The sequence below is a fragment of the Sus scrofa genome, chromosome 7, assembly GCF_000003025.6.
Source record: "Sus scrofa isolate TJ Tabasco breed Duroc chromosome 7, Sscrofa11.1, whole genome shotgun sequence".
In the NCBI taxonomy this organism is placed as follows: Eukaryota; Metazoa; Chordata; class Mammalia; order Artiodactyla; family Suidae; genus Sus; species Sus scrofa.
Genome location: NC_010449.5, coordinates 56874150 through 56894709, shown reverse-complemented (window position 1 = coordinate 56894709; position 20560 = coordinate 56874150). Strand labels below are relative to the sequence as shown.

At 33.7% G+C, this 20560-nt stretch overlaps 1 protein-coding gene across 5 annotated transcripts in view; it reads left to right on the top strand.

The window, feature by feature from the left end:
* Positions 1 to 20560, top strand: part of SCAPER (S-phase cyclin A associated protein in the ER) — a 429066-nt gene that overhangs the window by 117603 nt on the left and 290903 nt on the right. For all 5 annotated transcript variants that reach the window (XM_021099014.1, XM_021099012.1, XM_021099013.1 and 2 more), the window contains 3 exons: positions 6795 to 6950; positions 12853 to 12995; positions 19527 to 19608. In XM_021099014.1, the coding sequence (XP_020954673.1) occupies positions 6795 to 6950; positions 12853 to 12995; positions 19527 to 19608 (381 nt within the window). The remainder of the gene's footprint in view (positions 1 to 6794; positions 6951 to 12852; positions 12996 to 19526; positions 19609 to 20560) is intronic.

Below are 20560 nucleotides of genomic sequence, written 5' to 3'. Positions count from 1 at the left end.
ATATTCATTTGTGTAATTTTTTAGATTCCACATATAAGTGATATCATTCAGCATTTGTATTTGTCTGACCTATTTCACTAATTATATTATTTTTTAGGTCTATCCATATTGCTGCAAATGGAGAATTTCATTCTTTTTTTAATGACTGAGTAATGTTGTGTGTGTGTGTGTCTATCACATCTTCTTTATCCTTTCATTTGTGGATGGGCTGTGGTTTGCTTCCACATCTGGACAGAAAATCAGTAAGGAAATGATGGCCTTGAAAGATGTAGTAGACCAGCTGGACCTAATAGATATTTACAGGACATTATATTAAAAAAAGTGGAATATTCATTTGTCATATATTTATTTTTGGCTGTGCCTGTGGCATGTGGGAGTTCCTGGGCCAGGGACTGAACATGTACTACAGTAGTCACTTAAGCTGCTGCAGCGATAAGGCCAGATCCTACTTGCTGCCACAAGAGAACTCCTGTTTCTGATTTTCTATTCTGCTACATGTATCTTTACATCAATACTGCTTTATCCTAATTACTGTACTTTATAATAAGTCATGAAATCAGGAAGTATGAATCCATAAGCTTTGTTCTTTTTTAAAACCATCATGTCTATTTTAGGTTCTTTGCATTTCCATGTAATTTGTGGGATCAGTTTATGAACTTCTCCCCCACCAAAAAGAGTCCTGCCAGAATTTTGATCAGAATTGCATTGAATGGGAGTTCCCGTCATGGTGCAGTGGTTAACGAATCTGACTAGGAACCATGAGGTGGCAGGTTCGATCCCTGCCCTTGCTCAGTGGGTTAACAATCTGGCGTTGCCATGAGCTGTGGTGTAGGTTGCAGACGCGGCTGGGATCCCATGTTGCTGTGGCTTTGGCGTAGGCCGGTGGCTACAGCTCTGATTAGACCCCTAGCCTGGGAACCTCCATATGCCGCAAGAGTGGCCCTAGAAAAGGCAAAAAGACCAAAAAAAAAAAAAAAAAAAAAAGGAATTGCATTGAATGTATAGGTTAATCTGGGAGAGACATGCCATTTTAATAATATGGAGTATACTGATCCATTATACTCCATTTATATATAAGTAGATATATATATTTGCATAAGCAAGGCATATATCTCCATTATTTTGGTCTTTGTCTTTGCATGTATTTTATGAAATTTATCTGCAGTTCCTATTTTTAACGCTGTAGTCAATAGTAATTTAAGTTTTTTCTAATTGTTTGCTCCTAATTTATACAATTTATTTTAGTGTATTACTTTATACCCTACAACCTTGCTAAACATACTAGTTCTAGTTTTATTTCTTAATTTCCTGTGTATTTTTTATTTTTTAACCTCCCTGTATTACACTGACCAGTATTAGTACAGTGTTGACTAGTTGTGATGAGAGCTTGACATCATTACCTTGCTCTTAATTTTAGGAAAAAAACATTCAATCTTTCACACTTAAGTATGCTATTACCTGTAGATTTTTCATAGCTGTTCTTTATCAGATTGAGCAAGTTCCTTTCTATTCCTAGTTTACTGAAAAATTTTTACCATGGACTTTGATTTGGTCATATGCTTCTTCTGTATTTGTTGAGAAATTATGTTTTGTTTGTTTTTTTAAACTCAAAATGGTGACTTTACTTGATTTTTTTTTCCAGATTTTCTGGGTTTTTTATTTTCAAGAAAATTTGGTTTCAGGTCCTGACTCTGCCGCATAGTACCTGAATGGTCTTAAGGGATCTCTTACCTGTCAGCTTATTGATCTTAAATTAGGAATAATTTTCCTTATATCTTGAAGAATTGCTAAAAAGATTAAATTAGGTTGTGCATAGAATGTACTAGTTAATGCCATCTCTGGTATAATGTACTTACTCTGTAAATTATTAGAATTTTGTAGAATCAACACATCCTATTTGGGTTCTGTTTAATTTTTCCTTAAGTCCCTAATGCATTTCTGCTGTTTTATTACTAATCCAAAAGTGCTATTAATCCAGTGATTTTTTTCCTGGTTTTAAAATGTGTATTTAAGTTCCACTGGAACTTCAGAAAACACGTCTTTAAGATATGTACCAAGTACGTTTATTTCAGCCCTATTAATATAATTAAGATATAATTTTTCTATATATACTTTTTGTGAGTTCTTGGAATAAATATAGTCATTTAAAATTTCTTAGTTCTTTCTTGAATACATAGATGGTTGAGAATAAGTTACATTATCGTTTGATAGTCACTATTACTGCAGCCAGAGTTATTCAGAACTCGACTTTTATCATTTATTTAAAAGTATAAAACTGGCTTTTATTTTCATTTTCTTAATGGTCTCATTGATTCCTTTTCAGTTGTAACATGTCTACTCATAATTACATTTTTGTTGTTGTTTAGAGAAAAAGACATCCTTTTTCTTATTTATGGCAGTATCTCTTTTCCTTGTGCTGTGTCCTCTTGCCTACCCTTGAAATTCGCTTCATCAGTTATCCTCCTGTGCCTGCTCCTTTGCTTTCTTCCTTTAGATTGGCTACTTCTGTACACCTATTGTATAGGTTACCTATTCTTCCCTTTTGGAAATCACCAGATTCCTGAAAAGAGTGGTCTGCACTCATTTCTACTGTCTCATCACTCCTGTCTTCTTAAATTCTCTATGATACCATTTTTCTTCTGTGCTATACAGTACTTTGCTTTTATAATGTTACTCTGTTATCACTAAGCTTAAAAAGCCTTTTCTGAATCTGTTCATTATTAACATTGTTGGGCACCTTTTTCTAGAATGCTTTCTCTGCACTGTCTCGATTTTCCTTCTGCTTGCTAACCAGTCCTTTATTATTTTCCCTTTTTCTTTTGCTGCTTAAATGTTAGTACCTTCAGTCCACCTCACTTATTCTTTCCCTTGAATATCACTGTCATTCTCATTGCTTCAACTGTCCTCTCTGTAGTGACTCCCCTATCTGCATTTTAACCCCACCTTCCCAGCAAAGCTCTAGATTTAGTTACCTATTGCTTGGTGATTGTATCCAATGGAATTCATCAGCTTCCCACCCCTGTATCCCAAATCATCTGCTTTTCCTGAAATTCATATTTCAGATAATGGTATCACTAGCCTTCCATTAACCTAGACTTGGAAAACGTGTGATCGTTTACTTTAATTCTTTGTTTTAATTAATTAATTTATTTATTGGCCATGCCTTCCACTCATGGAAGTTCCCAGGCCAGGAAGTAAACCCATACCACAGCAGCAATCTGAACCACTGCAGTGACAATATTGGATCCATCCTTAACCTGCTCTGCCACAAGGGCACTCCCATTGTTGGTTTTTTTTTAAACCAATTTTGTATATAAGGCACAAAAAATAGTCTTTCTCTGACTTATAAGTTCCATTTATATATTTAACTGAAGTTATACTATAATTCTGTAGTCTCTCACGTTTCCCTATTGCACATGCCACCAGTTTATTTTTTAATCTCCCTCCTAAATATTTGCATTTTATGTTCTTGCCTTTTGTCCTACTCCCTTAAAATTCATCTTCCTGAAGGGCATTATTGTATTACCTCTCAGCTTAAAAACCTTCAGGGACTTGCTGTTGTTTTTAAGTCTTGTATAATTGCTTTACTCTAGCTTTCTTTAATATTATTTTATATTTAGAATAGTGGCCATATTGTTATAAAAATGATTTATTCTCATTTTAAAGAATTGAAGCAGTATATAGCAAAGAAAACTCAAAATCCCACCTTCAATACATGTAAGGATAACTTGATCCCTTTGCTGTACAGTGGGAAAAAATAAATAAAAATAAATAAATAAAGTGAAAAAAAAAGAAAGTCCCTTCATAAAACATAAAAAAAAATCCCACCTTCAGAAATAGCTACTGTTTACATTACATAAATACTGTCCTAGATATTGCTTCAGAATAATGATCAGATTGAATGAATAGATAACTTTAGAAAACAGAATTATACTATCCATAGTACTTCTCAATAAGAAGAATTAATGTCTATTTTAGTTCCATTTTAAGAGAAAGAAGTGAAATGGAAGTAAAATTGAATTATTGAGTTTGTAAATTTTTTTTTTTTGTCTTTTGTCTTTTTTTAGGGCTGCACCTACAGCACATGGAGGTTCTCAGGCTAGGGGTCAAATCAGAGCTGTAGCTGCCGGCCTATGCCACAGCTACAGCAACACGGAATCTGAGCCGCATCTGTGACCTACACCACAGCTCACAGCAATGCCAGATCCTCAACCCACTGAGCAAGGGCAGGGATCGAACCTGCAACCTCATGGTTCCTAGTCGGATTTGTTTCTGCTGCGCCACAATGGGAACTCCCGAATTTGTAATGTTTCTATATCATAAGAAGCATTATTTTCCACAAGGTTCTTCTAAGGTTATGAAAAATTATGAAAAATATTAAGAGCTTGGAGTTATTATATTTACTAAACTCTCTCAATTTCTGACAATTTTGAAGGAATCCCTGCTAAAAGAAATGAGGAAATTAACACTCACATTTCTTTCCATCTTTATAATCTCCTTCCAACAATTATCATAGTTTTATTGTTTTTACATTAAGATTCATAGAATTTACATTTTGCTCTAAAAGTATAAATTCCACAGTTTAGTTTCCCTTCCGTATACAGTTGGACTCACAGTTTTCCTAATCCCCATTCATGAGTTCTTTGTTTTGACTTACTTGTATCTGGTTGGCTGAATTTTATTAACATGTAATTTTTTCAGGAAGAGCTTATTGTGATCTGTTCCTTGAGTTCTTAGATATCAAAGACCTGTGGCATTTCTGAGTACAGAGATCAGATTCATGTATCATGATATCTTTCCTTTAAAATTTTATAGGCATTATTCCATATTTTTCCAGGATTAACTGCTTCTGTTGAGAAGCCTGAGGCCAGACTCTTTTCTAACCCCCTTCTTTCTTGTCAGTGACTTGCACTTACTGCTAATAAGCTTAAAAAATTTGTTCTTGTTTCTTAATGTTTTGTAATTTAATAAGGATATTCTTGGTGTCAATCTTCTGAGTAAATTTTTCATGAAATAAAGTAGGCTTTCTCAATTTTCAGGTTTTATTTTTCCAGGAAAACATTTCTGTATTACATGTTGGAGTATTTACCTTTGTCTTTCTTCACTTTATAGATATTATGCTCGTATTAGGCCATCTTAGCTTGTTCTCCAATATTCAAAGGTTATTACTTGTATATAAATTTTCTTTTTTAAAGTCCACATTACGGTGATTACTATAATCTTCTGTCAGTGATTTGATTTTTACCATCTTCTGTTTTTTGCTTTTTCTAATTTAATTAATTCTATGACAGTGTTACTTTAGTCCTAAGTTTCCTTAACTCTTTAGTCATTTTATCATCTCTTTTGCACTTTTAAATTCAAGTTCTTGTCAACCTCTTTTACGTTATAAAGTTGGCCTAAGAAATTTTTAGCTGTGTCTTTGGTTATGTTGTCTCCCACTTAATTTCCAGAAAATTATCTTATTTACTTAAAGTTTTATTGAGATAACATTGACATATCAAAATTGTAGACATTAAGGTGTATAACTTGATGTTTTGGTATACATATACATTGTGGGATAGTCACTACAATCCAGCTAACTAAAATATCTGTAACCCCTACTTACTCTGTGTGTATGGGTGTGTGTGTGTACCTGCACAGAGATTTAAAAGCTATCTTTTTAACAAATTGCAAGAATACAGTATTGTTAACTATTATCATCATGCTGAATATTATATCTCCAGACACTCAATTTGTGTAACTTAAACTTTGTACCATTTGACCAACATCACAGGTTGGATTTTTTATTTCACTTTTTGTACCTTCTTCCCTCTGAATTTCATATTTTATTTGTTTTGTCTAAAGCCTTAGGTCCCCTTACATTTTCCTTTCATCTTGATTTTGCTTAACATGTAAGGCTTGATACAGTATGATTTACCTTTTCTTGAGCATAATTGTTTGTCTTATACTTTAAGTACAATTTGAAAATGATTATTAATTTACTTATGAAAGTGGCTGTATGGCAAAGTGATTGAGAAATCTTTGTTGGAACTGTATTCAAATGTTCTCATTTGAGATTTGTAACATATCTAGTGATAGGTTTTATTTCATCCAGTGTGGATTCCTGGTCTATGCCTGGTCTATACTTCTGTCAGACTGAAGTCAGCTCCAGTATTTAGTTCCCTGTTTCACTTTACCTTTTCAGCTGTAACATGCTCTTCTTCTGTATTTCAAGAATGAGAAATTTGAACCCAAATGAGATGTTATGGCATTTTATCATTAGCTATAATTTACTCATAAAAACTGTAGTCTTTAGCAAAACTTGACTGTTAGGAATCGATACATGTGAAGTTGAGGATGCATTTCAGAACCTGGTACCTAATTTTCACTCATTTAGTGTATGTTGAAGAAAAATGATTTAAGTTTTGTCATTTACAACTCATTAGAATAATGTACATACCTATTTAAATATGAATATAATTTGTATAATTGCAAATTACGGTGGTATTAAGTCGAACTTTATAGAACAATTTCTTTAAGAATTTTACTTTGTCTCTTAAAAGTATTTCAATGGCAGACCTTTATTTACTCTAAACCATTTCTTACTAAGTCCTATGGGTTTGCCATGTACATTGGATTATTATCCACTTTTGGAATATTATTGAAAGAAAAGACTATAAGCCATTCATCTTTTAATTCTATGCCTTACCACTGGTTTATATTACTACGTAAAGATTGTTAAGTTTCTTATTTTTGTCATGTGCCTTAGAATTAACTTGATTTGAAACTCACTTTCTCTGTTTTTTTTATTAAAGGTAAATGAAATTGCCTTTATAAATACCCTTGAAGCACAGAACAAGCGCCATGATGTTTTATCAAAATTGAAGGAATATGAGCAGAGGCTTAATGAATTACAAGAAGAGCGTCAGCGCAGACAGGAAGAAAAGCAAGCACGTGATGAAGCTGTTCAGGTAGAATTTTACTCAGCAAGCTTTTATTGTGCACCTTCCATTTCCTGTGGTCTGAGCTAGGTGCTGAGGATAGAAAAAGCAGTAAGACGTAACCTCTGTCCCCAAGGGTGCATGGTTTAGTATAGCACTATTTGTAAGTGTTAAATCCTATTGCCAAAAGAGTGTGTACTCTTTTAGATAGGGTTATCAGTGTTTTTGTCAATTTGAATCTCTAGTCTCAACCAAATGAAGGACTAAATTGCTCTGGAAAGATTATTATCTATTCTTTTCTAATTGGGTTGGGCAAGAGTATGTCCTTTCCTTCCATGAAAAATGAATTGTTTTCAACCAGTGTATATATATATAACCTTAAAGAACTGCGCAGTCTTTATGCTATGGCAAGGAGCACCTGTCATGTATTGAGCATTGTCACCAGGTACTTTAACCTCTGTAGCATATCCTAAGTTAGCTATCATTTTCAGGATGGGAAGAAAGATGGACGCTATTGTAATGTTTTAAAACATTTTTTAGATCTTTCTCAGAAGAAACTGTTTTAGATCTGCCTTGCCCATACAATAAGACTCTTAGGATCTGACATTTTTGATGTAGAGAACAACATTTGCAGTATTCAAATATAAATGCAGACATACTTTATCTATTATGATTAATATTTACCTATTCATTTAGTGATCATCTACTGAGTCACTACTATATATGTTGTGCTTTGCTCAAAGACATGAAAAAGATACATCCTTGTTCTCAATGGGGAGACATAAATGTAAACAAAACTCAACCCATTAGGATAAATGTAATAGTAAAGGCAGTTTGGGAAGCACAAAGGAGAACACTTTACTCAAATCAAGAGTGCCAAAGACATGAGAAAGTCAGGAAAAGTTTCCTGGAGGAGGTGGTGCCTCAACTACATATTAAAAAATGAGACAGATGCAAATGATGAGAAATAGGCATTCTTTGCAGAAGAAGATGTGGGCAAGTACTGCATGTAGCTGGGGATCTGACCATGAAGAGCTTCATTGTTATGTTAAAAATTAGGGATGTTATTAATATTTCATGCTTCTTCATGTCACTGGTAGTTTTAGGAAATTAGAGTAGCAATACATTTTTAGAGTTTCTTGGTTACTTTATGCTATTTTTGTGCACCAGCAAGAAATCCCATATTCGCCCCAATCTCTGTTTGATTAAAGTTCAGGGTCTGGTCTTAATCTGAGTGCCAAGCTAACTTAATGTTTAAAAATACAGGATGCTACTGTTAGAGAAACTTGAGCTTTATGTCTCAAAGGAGCAGTAAAAAATTTCATTTTTATCATTTACAATTAGTTATTCTCTAACTCATATTCTTAAATGAGTATATGAAATAGGATATTTATATTTTTAGTTTGAGCCATTCCTTCAGCTTTACTGCTGTTTCTTTTTCTGCAGTGGGACCATTTATTTTATAAAAATAATTGTTTCAAGAGTCCCTACTGTGGCACAGTGGGTTAAGAATCTGACTTCAGTGGCTTAGGTCCCTGGGGAGGTATAGGTTCAGTCTCCTGCCCTGTGCAGTGGGTTAAAGGATCTGGCATTGCCATAGCTGTGGCATAGGTCACAGCTATGGCTCAGATTCAATCCCTGGCCTGGGAATTTTCATATGCTACAAGTACAGCCAAAATAAGAAAAAAAATTTCAAAAATTGTATGTTACTTTTGAGCAACCAACAGACATTGATTATTCAGAGGTAAATAAGACAGGATATTTGCCTTTATGATAAAAAATATAACACAGTGTGAAAGTGTAGTAGAAGACTGTATAAACTACAGGGCTATCGTGGGAGGGGATAATTAGCTCTGTTGGTGGGAGGGGAATGTCAGGGCAAGTTCTCTGGCAGAGAGGACCTTTCTTACTTGTTTTTTTTTTTTTTTTTGGAAATATATGACTAATAGTGTATATTTTCAAATAGACATTTAATTTTTCTGTATTTATTTTACAGATTTGGAGATTTGAAATATAATAGTTATCTTCTGTTTGAAAATAATGACTCATTGCATAATTTGGAAAATTTATTAAGGCTTAAAAGAAAGCAGTTCTTTTATTTTATTTTATTTTATTTTATTTTATTTTATTTTCCCACTGTACAGCAAGGAGGTCAGGTTATCCTTACATGTATACATTACAATTACAGTTTTTCCCCCACCATTTCTTCTGTTGCAACATGAGTATCTAGACATAGTTCTCAATGCTATTCAGCAGGATCTCCCTGTAAATCTATTCTAGGTTGTGTCTGATAAGCCCAAGCTCCCGATCCCTCCCACTCCCTCCCCCTCCCATCAGGCAGCCACAAGTCTCTTCTCCAAGTCCATGATTTTCTCTTCTGAGGAGATGTTCATTTGTGCTGGATATTAGATTCCAGTTATAAGTGATATCATATGGTATTTGTCTTTGTCTTTCTGGCTCATTTCACTCAGGATGAGATTCTCTAGTTCCATCCATGTTGCTGCAAATGGCATGATGTCATCCTTTTTTATGGCTGAGTAGTATTCCATTGTGTATATATACCACTTCTTCCGAATCCAATCATCTGTCGATGGACATTTGGGTTGTTTCCATGTCCTGGCTATTGTGAATAGTGCTGCAATGAACATGCGGGTGCATGTGTCTCTTTTAAGTAGAGCTTTGTCCGGATAGATGCCCAAGAGTGGGATTGCGGGATCATATGGAAGTTCTATGTATAGATTTCTAAGGTATCTCCAAACTGTTCTCCATAGTGGCTGTACCAGTTTCCATTCCCACCAGCAGTGCAGGAGGGTTCCCTTTGCTCCACAGCCCCTCCAGCACTTGTTATTTGTGGATTTATTAATGATGGCCATTCTGACTGGTGTGAGGTGGTATCTCACGGTAGTTTTGATTTGCATTTCTCTTATAATCAGCGATGTTGAGCATTTTTTCATGTGTTTGTTGGCCATCTGTGTATCTTCTTTGGAGAAATGTCTATTCAGGTCTTTTGCCCATTTTTCCATTGATTGATTGGCTTTTTTGCTGTTGGGTTGTGTAAGTTGCTTATATATTCTAGAGATTAAGCCCTTGTCCGTTACATCATTTGAAACTGTTTTCTCCCATTCTGTAAGTTGTCTTTTTGTTTTCTTTTGGGTTTCCTTTGCTGTGCAAAAGCTTTTCAGTTTGATGAGGTCCCATGGGTTTATTTTTGCTCTAATTTCTATTGCTTTGGGAGACTGACCTGAGAAAATATTCATGATGTTGATGTCAGAGAGTGTTTTGCCTATGTTTTCTTCTAGGAGTTTGATGGTGTCCTGTCGTATATTTAAGTCTTTCAGCCATTTGGAGTTTATTTTTGTGCATGGTGTGAGGGTGTGTTCTAGTTTCATTGCTTTGCATGCAGCTGTCCAGGTTTCCCAGCAATGCTTGCTGAATAGACTTTCCTTTTCCCATTTTATGTTCTTGCCTCCCTTGTCAAAGATTAATTGACCATAGGTGTCAGGGTTAATTTCCGGGTTCTCTATTCTGTTCCATTGGTCTGTCTGTCTGTTTTGATAAACACTGCCACACTGTTTTGATGACTGTGGCTTTGTAGTATTTCTTGAAGTCTGGGGGAGTTATGCCTCCTGCTTGGTTTTTGTTTCTCAGGATTGCTTTGGCGATTCTGGGTCTTTTGTTGTTCCATATAAATGTTTGGATTGTTCTAGTTCTGTGAAAAATGTCATGGGTAATTTGATAGGGATTGCATTGAATCTGTAGATTGCTTTGGGTAGGATGGCCATTTTCACAGTATTGATTTTTCCAATCCAGGAACATGGAATATCTTTCCATTTCTTTACATCTTCTTTGATTAAGGTTTTATAGTTCTCGGCATATAGGTCCTTTACCTCTTTGGTCAGGTGTATTCCGAGGTATTTGATTTTGTGAGGTGCAATTTTAAAAGGTATCGTATTTTTGTATTCCTTTTCTAATGTTTCATTGCTGGTGTACAGAAATGCAACTGACTTCTGAATGTTAATCTTATATCCTGCTACTTTGCTGAATTTATTAGTCAGTTCAAGTAGTTTTGGGGTTGAGTCCTTAGGGTTTTCTAGGTATAGAATCATGTCATCTGCATTCAGTGACAGTTTGATCTCTTCTCTTCCTATATGGATGCCTTTTATTTCTTTTGTTTGTCTAATTGCTGTGGCTAGGACTTCCACAACGATGTTGAAGAGCAGTGGTGAGAGTGGGCATCCCTGTCTTGTTCCAGATTTGAGTGAGAAGGCTTTCAGTTTTTCCCCATTGAGGATTATATTTGCTGTGGGTTTATCATAAATGGCTTTGATCATATTCAGGAATGTTCCCTCTATACCCACTTTGGCGAGGGTCTTGATCATGAATGGATGTTGGAGTTTGTCAAATGCTTTTTCTGCGTCTATTGAGATGATCATATGATTTTTGACTTTTTTTTTGTTAATGTGGTGTATGATGCTGATTGATTTGCGTATGTTGAACCATCCTTGTGAACCTCGGATGAACCCAACCTAGTTCTTTTCTGAAAGTAGTAAGAAGTTTTCTTTTCTCACTAACAGTTAAAAATTGTTTTGACCACTCAGAATTCTTTTGGTTTTAAAAATGTAGAAATTTCCTATGGATTTAATTTTCAGAGAAAAATTTAAAACCTATATATATTTGAGGTATACTGATATTAGAAAAAAATCCATTGGTAGTATATAACATATATATAAAACTAAAACAATTTTGAACTTACAGTATGTACAAGGCACTAATGCCAAGCATTTTGTAAATACAATGATAGTAAGGTCCTAACTTAAAGGATTCAAAGGCGCTCCATCTGCCTTACTTTTACTCTTGAAACATTCCCATAAATTAATCGTTAAAGGCAATGGTGATTCTTGTTTTTTGTAAGCAAAATACTAAGTTAATGCTGCCATCATGTATTCTCAGTTTGCCATTTTTGATATATAAATTATCAATGGGTTAGTTTTAAGCTCAGTTTCCTTAGATACTCTGCCTTGTCCTGTTGCCCTAATCTTTTGTTTTGTAGGCATAAAGGTGTGTGTGGGGGGTTGCAGAATCTTTTCTTAGGCTGCCATAAACACAACCTTGACTTTGGAATACAGTGCATGGGAATCTGAGAGGCTTCAGATGGCTTGAAAATTAGATAATCACCCCATTTCATTTGCTGTAGGTTTATATATTTATTTGTAAGCATATAGATTTATAATGAATATTATTTTATAAAGCTATGCTTCATTCATTTAACAGATGTTTGTTTATCTGTACAAGATGCTGTGGTGGGGTACAAATTTTCCTATCTTTAGGAAACTTAAATTTTAGAAAGGAAAATACTAGTGGAATTTACTAATTTTGCTTATTAGCTATACAATTACTAATTTTCTTTTCTACTCATTAACAGAAATTAGAAGATTGGATATTTTTTGAAGTCCAGTTATTTCTGTTAGTACAATATTGGAATATTTCTTACATCCATAAAAATAATCAGCAAATTGACATTTATGCATACAACTTAGCTACATTTCACATATACATAATTATTTTTATATAATATTAATTTATTTCACTTTTAAGATCAATTTATAATTTTTAAAAGCATATTCCTCAGGATTTTGGTCTTAAAAATATTCCTAAGCCTTTTGCATTTTATTTTGAACCTTATGTTTTCAGACATAATATAGATTTTTTTAAAAACTTCAAATAAATTTGAGTTTAAAACTTTTATGTTTTTTATTAGAGAAAATTCCTATACCAGATTCGTTTGTTTTTTACCCTTGAGTTTTTGAGATATTATATAGCTAAACAAGTTAAATACATATTATACTTAGTAATAAATAGCTATAACCAGTTCATGAATGGTATATCAGAATGTAAAGACGATACTTAGTCTTTTAAAATATTTCTGCAATAGGAACGTAAGAGAGCTCTAGAAGCAGAACGGCAGGCCCGTGTAGAAGAATTGTTAATGAAGAGGAAAGAACAGGAAGCCCGAATTGAACAACAGAGGCAAGAAAAGGAAAAAGCCCGTGAAGATGCAGCCCGGGAAAGAGCTAGGTACTTCACTTTTTAATTTTGATCTTGATGAATATTTTACATTGAGCACATATTCAAATCAAGTCTTTTTTTTTCTTTCTTGCTGTCTTTCCTTTTTTTTTTTTTTTTTTTTTGCTTTTTAGGACTGCACCCAAAGCATATGGAGGTTCCCAGGCTAGGGGTCCAATCGGAGCTACAGTGGCTGGCCTATGCCAGAGCCATAGCAATGTGGGCTCTGAGCTATGTCTGTGACCTACACCACAGTTCACGGCAATGCCAGATCCCCGACCCACTGAGTGAGGCCAGGGATTGAACCCACATCCTCACAGATACTAGCTGGATTTGTTTCTGTTCCACCACAGTAGGAACTCCCTCAAATCAAGTCTTAAAGCTATTTGCTGTCATGTAGATTTTTTTTTTTTAGAAATAGTCAGATATGCAGAATTGTTGTACTAAATTTTGATTTCCAGGAATTAAGACCTTGTATCAAAATGGAAGCCTTTTGAACATTTCTGTTGGATGGGAAACTTGATATTTCAATACATTTTGGTTGCAAGAAAGAGAATTTGATTCTGGCTAAGTTAAGCAAAATAAATTTTAAGGAAAATATTGGGAGCAAAAGTTCTAAGTTATAGTACCAGGCTTGGACATGGTCATGCATCAAAGGCTAAGTCACAAGAGCCACCGTGGTGGTCTTTTGATTGAAAGAGTCTGACGGTCAGCATGTTGCCACTCTGATTATGATAAATGATACTAAGCCATCCCTACCTTTTAAAATCATTTGTATAAGATACAGAGACACAGGAAAGAAATTGGCCAAACCCAAGTCCCTTTTGGTTGGTGTACACCTTGCTGACATATGATTTTTTTTCTGACCTCTTAACTGTGTAGCAGATTTGATGGATGTGAGAAGATAGCTCTTAGTAGTTTTCCTTTGCTTTTCTACTTGTCCACAGTTAATGGTAAGGCTAAGCAACTTTTGCATGCTTGTCAGCTACTCAGGTTTTTTTCATGTAAAGTACCTATTCAAGTTTTTTGTCATTTCTCTCTTGGGATCTTTATTTCTTTAATGTTTAAGAATTATTTTACTAGATGTTAATTATCTATCAGATATGTATATTACAGATATTTCTGTAGGGTGTGGCTTGCCTTTTCATTCTCTCTAGGATCTGTTTTCATTAACAAACTCTTGATTGTGGTGTAGTAAAACTGAATAAACTTTGTGATTTGTGCTCTTTGGTCTTGTTTATGAAATCCTTTCATATCCTGTGTCATAAGAAATTCTTCAAAATGTTATAGTTTTTCTTTAATAGTGAAGTCTTTATCTACTTAAAACTGATTTTATTGTATGATTTGAGGTACGAATCCAATTTCATTTTTTTCCATGGGGATACGCTGTTGTTCTAACACACTTTATTGCAGTTTTCTTACTGAAAAGTGGAGTAAGAAACTGCACTTTTATAGATTTCTTAATGATCTATAAAGCTTTCTAATACAAGTCAAGTTTCCATGTGTGTGTGTCTGTTTATAGGCTCTATATGCTTGTCTAGTGGTCATTTTTTTGTATCCTTTGCCTTAATTATCAAAGTTTTACAACATTCATGGTAATCCCTCACTTTATTTTTTATTAGGAGTTTCTTGGCCCTTTTGTATATCAACCTTAGTTTTAGTATCAGCTTGCCCAATCCTATACAAAAAATCAACTGTCAAAATTTTTCTTGGCATTGCATTGACTCTATAATGTGGGGAGATAGATATTTTTGAAATTGAGTCTTCCAATTTATGAACATACTACTAATTGTTTTTTTCCACTTATTTAGGTGTTTATAACTGTCTGTATAAAGTTTGTAACTTTGTTCTATAAACAGCTTTTGTATATATTCCTTTTTATTGTGGTAAAATATACTTAACGTAAAAATTTACCATTTTTAAGTTTACAGTTCATTGGCATTAGGTATATTTACATTGTTGTACCACCATCAACACCATCCATATCCAGAACTCTTTTATCTTGCAAAACTGAAACTCTGTATCTATTAAACAGTACCTCCACACTCCGTCCTTTCTCCAGAGATTGATGTCTGGCATTGACCATTTTATCTGTCTATAAATTTGATTATTCTAGATAATTCATTTAAGTGGAATCATGCACTATTTGTCTTTTGTGACTGGCTTATTTTACTTAGCATAGTGTTTTTAAGGGTGATCCATGTTGCAGGATATGTCAGAATTTCCTTTTCAAGGCTGAATAATATTTCATTGTGTATATATACTATATTATTCTTATCTCTTCATTTTGAATGGATACTTGGATTTCTTCCACCTTTTGGCTATAGTGAATAATGCTGCTTATGTAAACACAGGTGTACAAATACTTGCTCAAGTTCCTGCTGTTAATTCTTTTGAGTATATAGATAGCTAGAAGTAGAATTGCTAAATCACATGGTAAATTTATTTTCAATATTTTGAAGAATGCTGTACTTTTTTCCGTAGCAGCTGCTCCATTTTACATTCTCACTAACAGTGCAAAAGTTCCAGTTTATGCACATTCCCAACAATGCTTATTTTTTTAAAAATATGTGTGCTCGCTTTGGCAGCATATATGCTAAAATTGGAATGATATGGAGAAGATTAACATGGCTCCTACACGAGGATGACACGCAAATTCATGAAGCGTTCTATATTTGGGGAACTATATCTAGTCACTTGTAATGGAGCATGATGGAGGATGATGTGAGAAAAATAATGTATATATGTTTGTGTGACTGGGTCACTTTGTCGTACAGTAGAAAATTCACAGAACACTGTAAACCAATTATCATGGTAAAAATAAAAATCTTTTAAAGAAATAAAAGATTTCTGATTGCCAAAAAAATTTTTTTTTAAAAAACATGTAATAGCCATCCTAATGGGTTATGAAGTGGTATCTTAGTATGGTTTTGATTTGCATTTCCCTAATGATTAGTGATACTGAGGATCTTTTTTTTTTTTTTTTTTTCTTTCTTTTCTAGGGCCGCACCCGTGGCATATGGAAGTTCCCAGGCTGAGGTTCAAATTGGAGCTGCAGCTGCCGGCCTACACCACAGGCACAGCAACGTGGGTTCCAAGCCTTGTCTGTGACCTTCACCACAGCTCACAGCAATGCTGGATCCTCAACCCATTGAGTGAGGCCGGGGATCACACCCATGTTCTCATGGATTCTAGTTGGGTTCATTACCGTTGAGTCATGATAGGAACTTCGAGAATCTTATTGTTGGCCATTGTATATATTCTTTGGAGAAATATTTATATAAATATTTATATAAATCCTTTGCCCATTTTTAAGTCAGATTTTTTTCTTGTTGTTGAATTGTAGGAGACTCTTTATATATTTTGGATATGACCCAAATATTTTCTCCCATTCTGTGGATTGCCTTTGCACTCTATTGATAGTCTACAAAAATTTTTAATTTTGATGTAGTCCAGTGTATCTGTTTTCTTTTGTTGCTTATACTTTGGATGATATATCCAAGACATTATTGCCAAATCCAGTTTTAGATCTTATATTTAGGTCTTAGATCCATTTTGAATTGATTTTTGTATTTAGTATCAGATAATGGTCCAACTTCAGTCTTTTCCACATGAACTTTAGGATAGATTTTTCTTTTTTCCATTTCAACAACAACAAAAAATCCTTGAAACTGATAGAGAGTACATTGAACCTGTAGCTTTCTTTAAGTGGTATTGACATCTTAACAATATGAATTCTTCCTATTCATTTTTCTGTATCTTCTTCAATTTCTTTCAGCAGAAATTTGTAATTTTCGGTTTGTAAGTCTTTTTTCTCCTTAGTTAATTTTATTTCTAGTTTTTTTTTTTGTTTTGTTTTTTTTTTTTGGTGGAGGATGTGGGCATCGACCTCGCTACCTCTCACAATGCCAGGGTTTTAATTTTTTTAAAGATAACTTTTATATAGGGTGTGAAACAAAAAAAATCCATATTTATTTATTTTCATACAGATATTCATTTATCACAGCACTCTTTATTGAAAAGATTAGCTTTTAACCATTGAATTGTCTTGCTTCATGTTCATGGTCAGTTAATCATAGGCATAAGGGTTTATTTCTGGATTCTATTCTGTTCTATTGATATCTATATGTCTGTTCTTACTCCATCATTACTATTGTGTAATGAAATTTATTGATATGACTGAACTTATGTCTGTCATTTAGACACTTGTTTTCCATGTCTCAATTTGTTTTTACTCCCTTACTGTCCTCTTTTTTGCTAAGCCAATACTTTTTAGTGCATCATTTAAATTTGATTTTAAAAACTGTATTATTTTAGTTATTTGCTTAGTGGTTGCCTTATTTATTACAACATTCATCATGGCTTATCCCAACTACTTCAGGTTAAACTTAATTTTGGTGAAATAGAACAATTTTATTCCAATATAGCACCGTGTCTTTTTCTTCTTCTAATGTTATTATCACATGTTATTATATCTATATATGACATAAACTCAATAATAGTGTTATGATTATTTCTTTGTTCAGTCCCACATCTTTCAAAGAAATTATAAGAAAATATATTTGTACATTTTTTATGTTTATCCACATATTTATCATTTCTAGTGTATTTCTGTGGATTCAAGTTCCCTTTTGGCATTATTTCTTTTTAGCTCGATGGACTTCCTTCAGTATTTCTTGTAATAGAGGTTTGCTTTCATTAAGTTATCTTGATATTTGCTTATCTGGGGATATTTTTATTTTGCCTTTATTTTGAATGGTAGTTGTGATGGATATAGAATTTTTGGTTTTTCTTTCAGTACTTTGAATCTTCTTACTTCTGTTGTTTCTGATGAAAAATCGGCCATTAATCAAACTGTTTTTCCTCTGTATATATGTTAAGTTGTTTTTTTTCCTGTTTTCAAAATTTTCTTTTTGTCTTTGTTTTTCACCAGTTTGACTCTGAATTGTCTAGGTAGATTCTCTTCATGGTTATCCTACTCTGTACATTGTTTTTCATCTAATTTGTGAAGTGTTTGGCCATTATTTCTTCAGATATTTAATTGTCATTTTTCTTCAGGTTTTTTTGAGTTGTAACAGTTTCTCATTCTTTCCATAGTTTTGATGACCTTGACAATTTAGAGTAGTGGTCAGGTATTTTTTAGACATTTCCTTATTTTGGATTTATATCTTGTTTTTCTCATGGTTAGATTGATAAGGTTATGGGTTTTGGGAGGAAGACCACAGAGGTGAATATGAATTACCGTTTTAAAAATGTCTAAGGTTCATACTATCGTCTTATCGCTGATTTTGTTAACTTTGATCACCTAGGTAAGTAGTATTTGTCAGCTTTCTTCACTGTATAATAGAAGAATTCCCTTCCCCTCTTGGAAGCAAACCACTAAGCATGGACTATGCTAAAGAGAAGAATTCCTATGTAAATTATTTACAGTTCTTCTGTAAATACGTAAAACCATTTATGTATTTATTAAATACATTTTTTGTGTCAACATGGACTCATTTACATTTGTTTTATACTTTGGTTTTTAGCCAGTATTATGGTATTTATTTTTTTGTTCAGATCGTTTCAGCTTTAGACATTGGGAGCTTTTTCATTTGACCTCTTTTTCCTTTTGACATACCTCATTATTTTGTTTTTTGAGTACTTCCTTTCTTTTTGGCTTCAGATTCATCTCATATTTTCCCTGCTTCACCTCTAGAATTAGCGATTTAAGGATTTGTAGTTCCTTTTGTTGGAAAGTTTTTAAAAAGTTGTTTCTCCTTCTCTGTTGAGATTCCTTATTTGTTGAATTATTGTGATTTTTTCCTTATTTTGGCATAATTTATTTTAGTTCTTATATTTATAATACTGTTTTGTAGTCCTTGTCTACTGAATCCAACATATGGTCTCATTCAGACATAGTTTCAGCTGACTGCTTTTTTCCTGATCATTGGCATCCTTTGTATGTCTCGTAATTTGTTTGTGATTTTTTTCCCGTCCTGTTTTCTTTGTCTTTGTGAATTTTTGCCTTTTCTATTCCATTCATGTTGTTTTATAGGATTTTAGAGGGGAAAAGAGATAAATGCATGTTTTCAAACTGCAGTGTTTAAATGATAGTCCCAGAGCTAGTATTTAAACCCATTCCTGGGTCCAGAAACCTATTTGTATACCTAATAATGCCTGTTGCTTCTTAAACATTTAATGAGCAGTAACATATCTGAGACTTAATAGGCATTAAGAAAAAATAATTTTAAGCCCCCCTTTTTTTTCTTTTTAGGGCCAAACTTGCGACATATGGAAGTTCCCAGTCTAGGGGTCAAATTGGAGCTACAGCTGCCGGCCTATACCACAGTCACAGCAACGCTGGATCCTTAACTCACTGAGCAAAGCCAGGGATCGAACCCCTGTCCTCATGGATACTAGCTGGGTTCTTAACCCACTGAGCCACAACAGGAACTCCTAAAAAAACACTCTTTAGCCTGTGTTTCCTAGTTGCATTTTTTAACCTCATGAAATTTGTTACTTCAAGCTGTTGAGTTTATAATTTTTACTGTCTTCTTACAGAGACAGGGAAGAACGTTTGGCAGCACTCACAGCTGCTCAACAAGAAGCTATGGAAGAGCTGCAGAAAAAAATTCAGCTCAAAGTAGGGATATTATATATTTTAGTTTGAAATTTTAGAGCTATTTTAATGTAGCATGAGATTAAAATTTTATCTATTTAATTAATTACATAAAATTGAAGTAATTTGCATTTTTAATATACATATAATAAGACTTATATTGTTTGGCTATGATCATTTCCAACTAAATTGACTGAAAAATGAAATTAATAAGATTAAGCAATTGAGGGAAAAATATAAAAGACTTTCAGCATCTCTTGGTTTTACTAAGCAATGTTAATGACTTGAAGACATTACTGCTAGGCTTCTGATATTCATAGACTTCAAATTACTTATAAATAAACTAAAAGGTGATTATTTCAGTGCTTACAAATTTTACAGTTGCTCATTTGTAGCTAGGGAGATATGATAAATCGATATTTTCTAGAAAATCTTTACCATTAGTATGTTAGTTTTTAGCAGTATAAATGTTTCACAGTGTATCATAACTATTATTATATGTGTTGGCTTGTCACAGAGATAGTAAATTCCATAGGGTAGAGAACTATGTTTTACTATTTGTATAATCCTATAACTTTATCATTTATTTAAATTTAATGCAACAAATATTTATTGAGCCTTGTGGTAGACATGGGGATACAGAGATGAGTAGTACATGGTTCTGAGTATTTCAAGAAACACACAATCTAGTGTGAGATAATTTTCCTATGGTTGGAGGTATACTTGGAGTGCTATGGAAGTACAGAGGAGGATACTAAGTCTAATGTAAAGGGTTTCAGAAGTCAGGGAAGTAATTTTAGAGGGTAAAATCTGAGCCGAATCTTGAAAGAAAGATGAGTTGAATAGGTATATGGGTGGGTTAGCATCCAGCCATATGAAATGGTGTGAGCATGAAGTCAGAAATCTGAAATAGTGTTTTTTGGTTAATTTAATTTTTTTTTGTTTTCTGGGAAGTCACTGGAGCTGATGTGGGTAG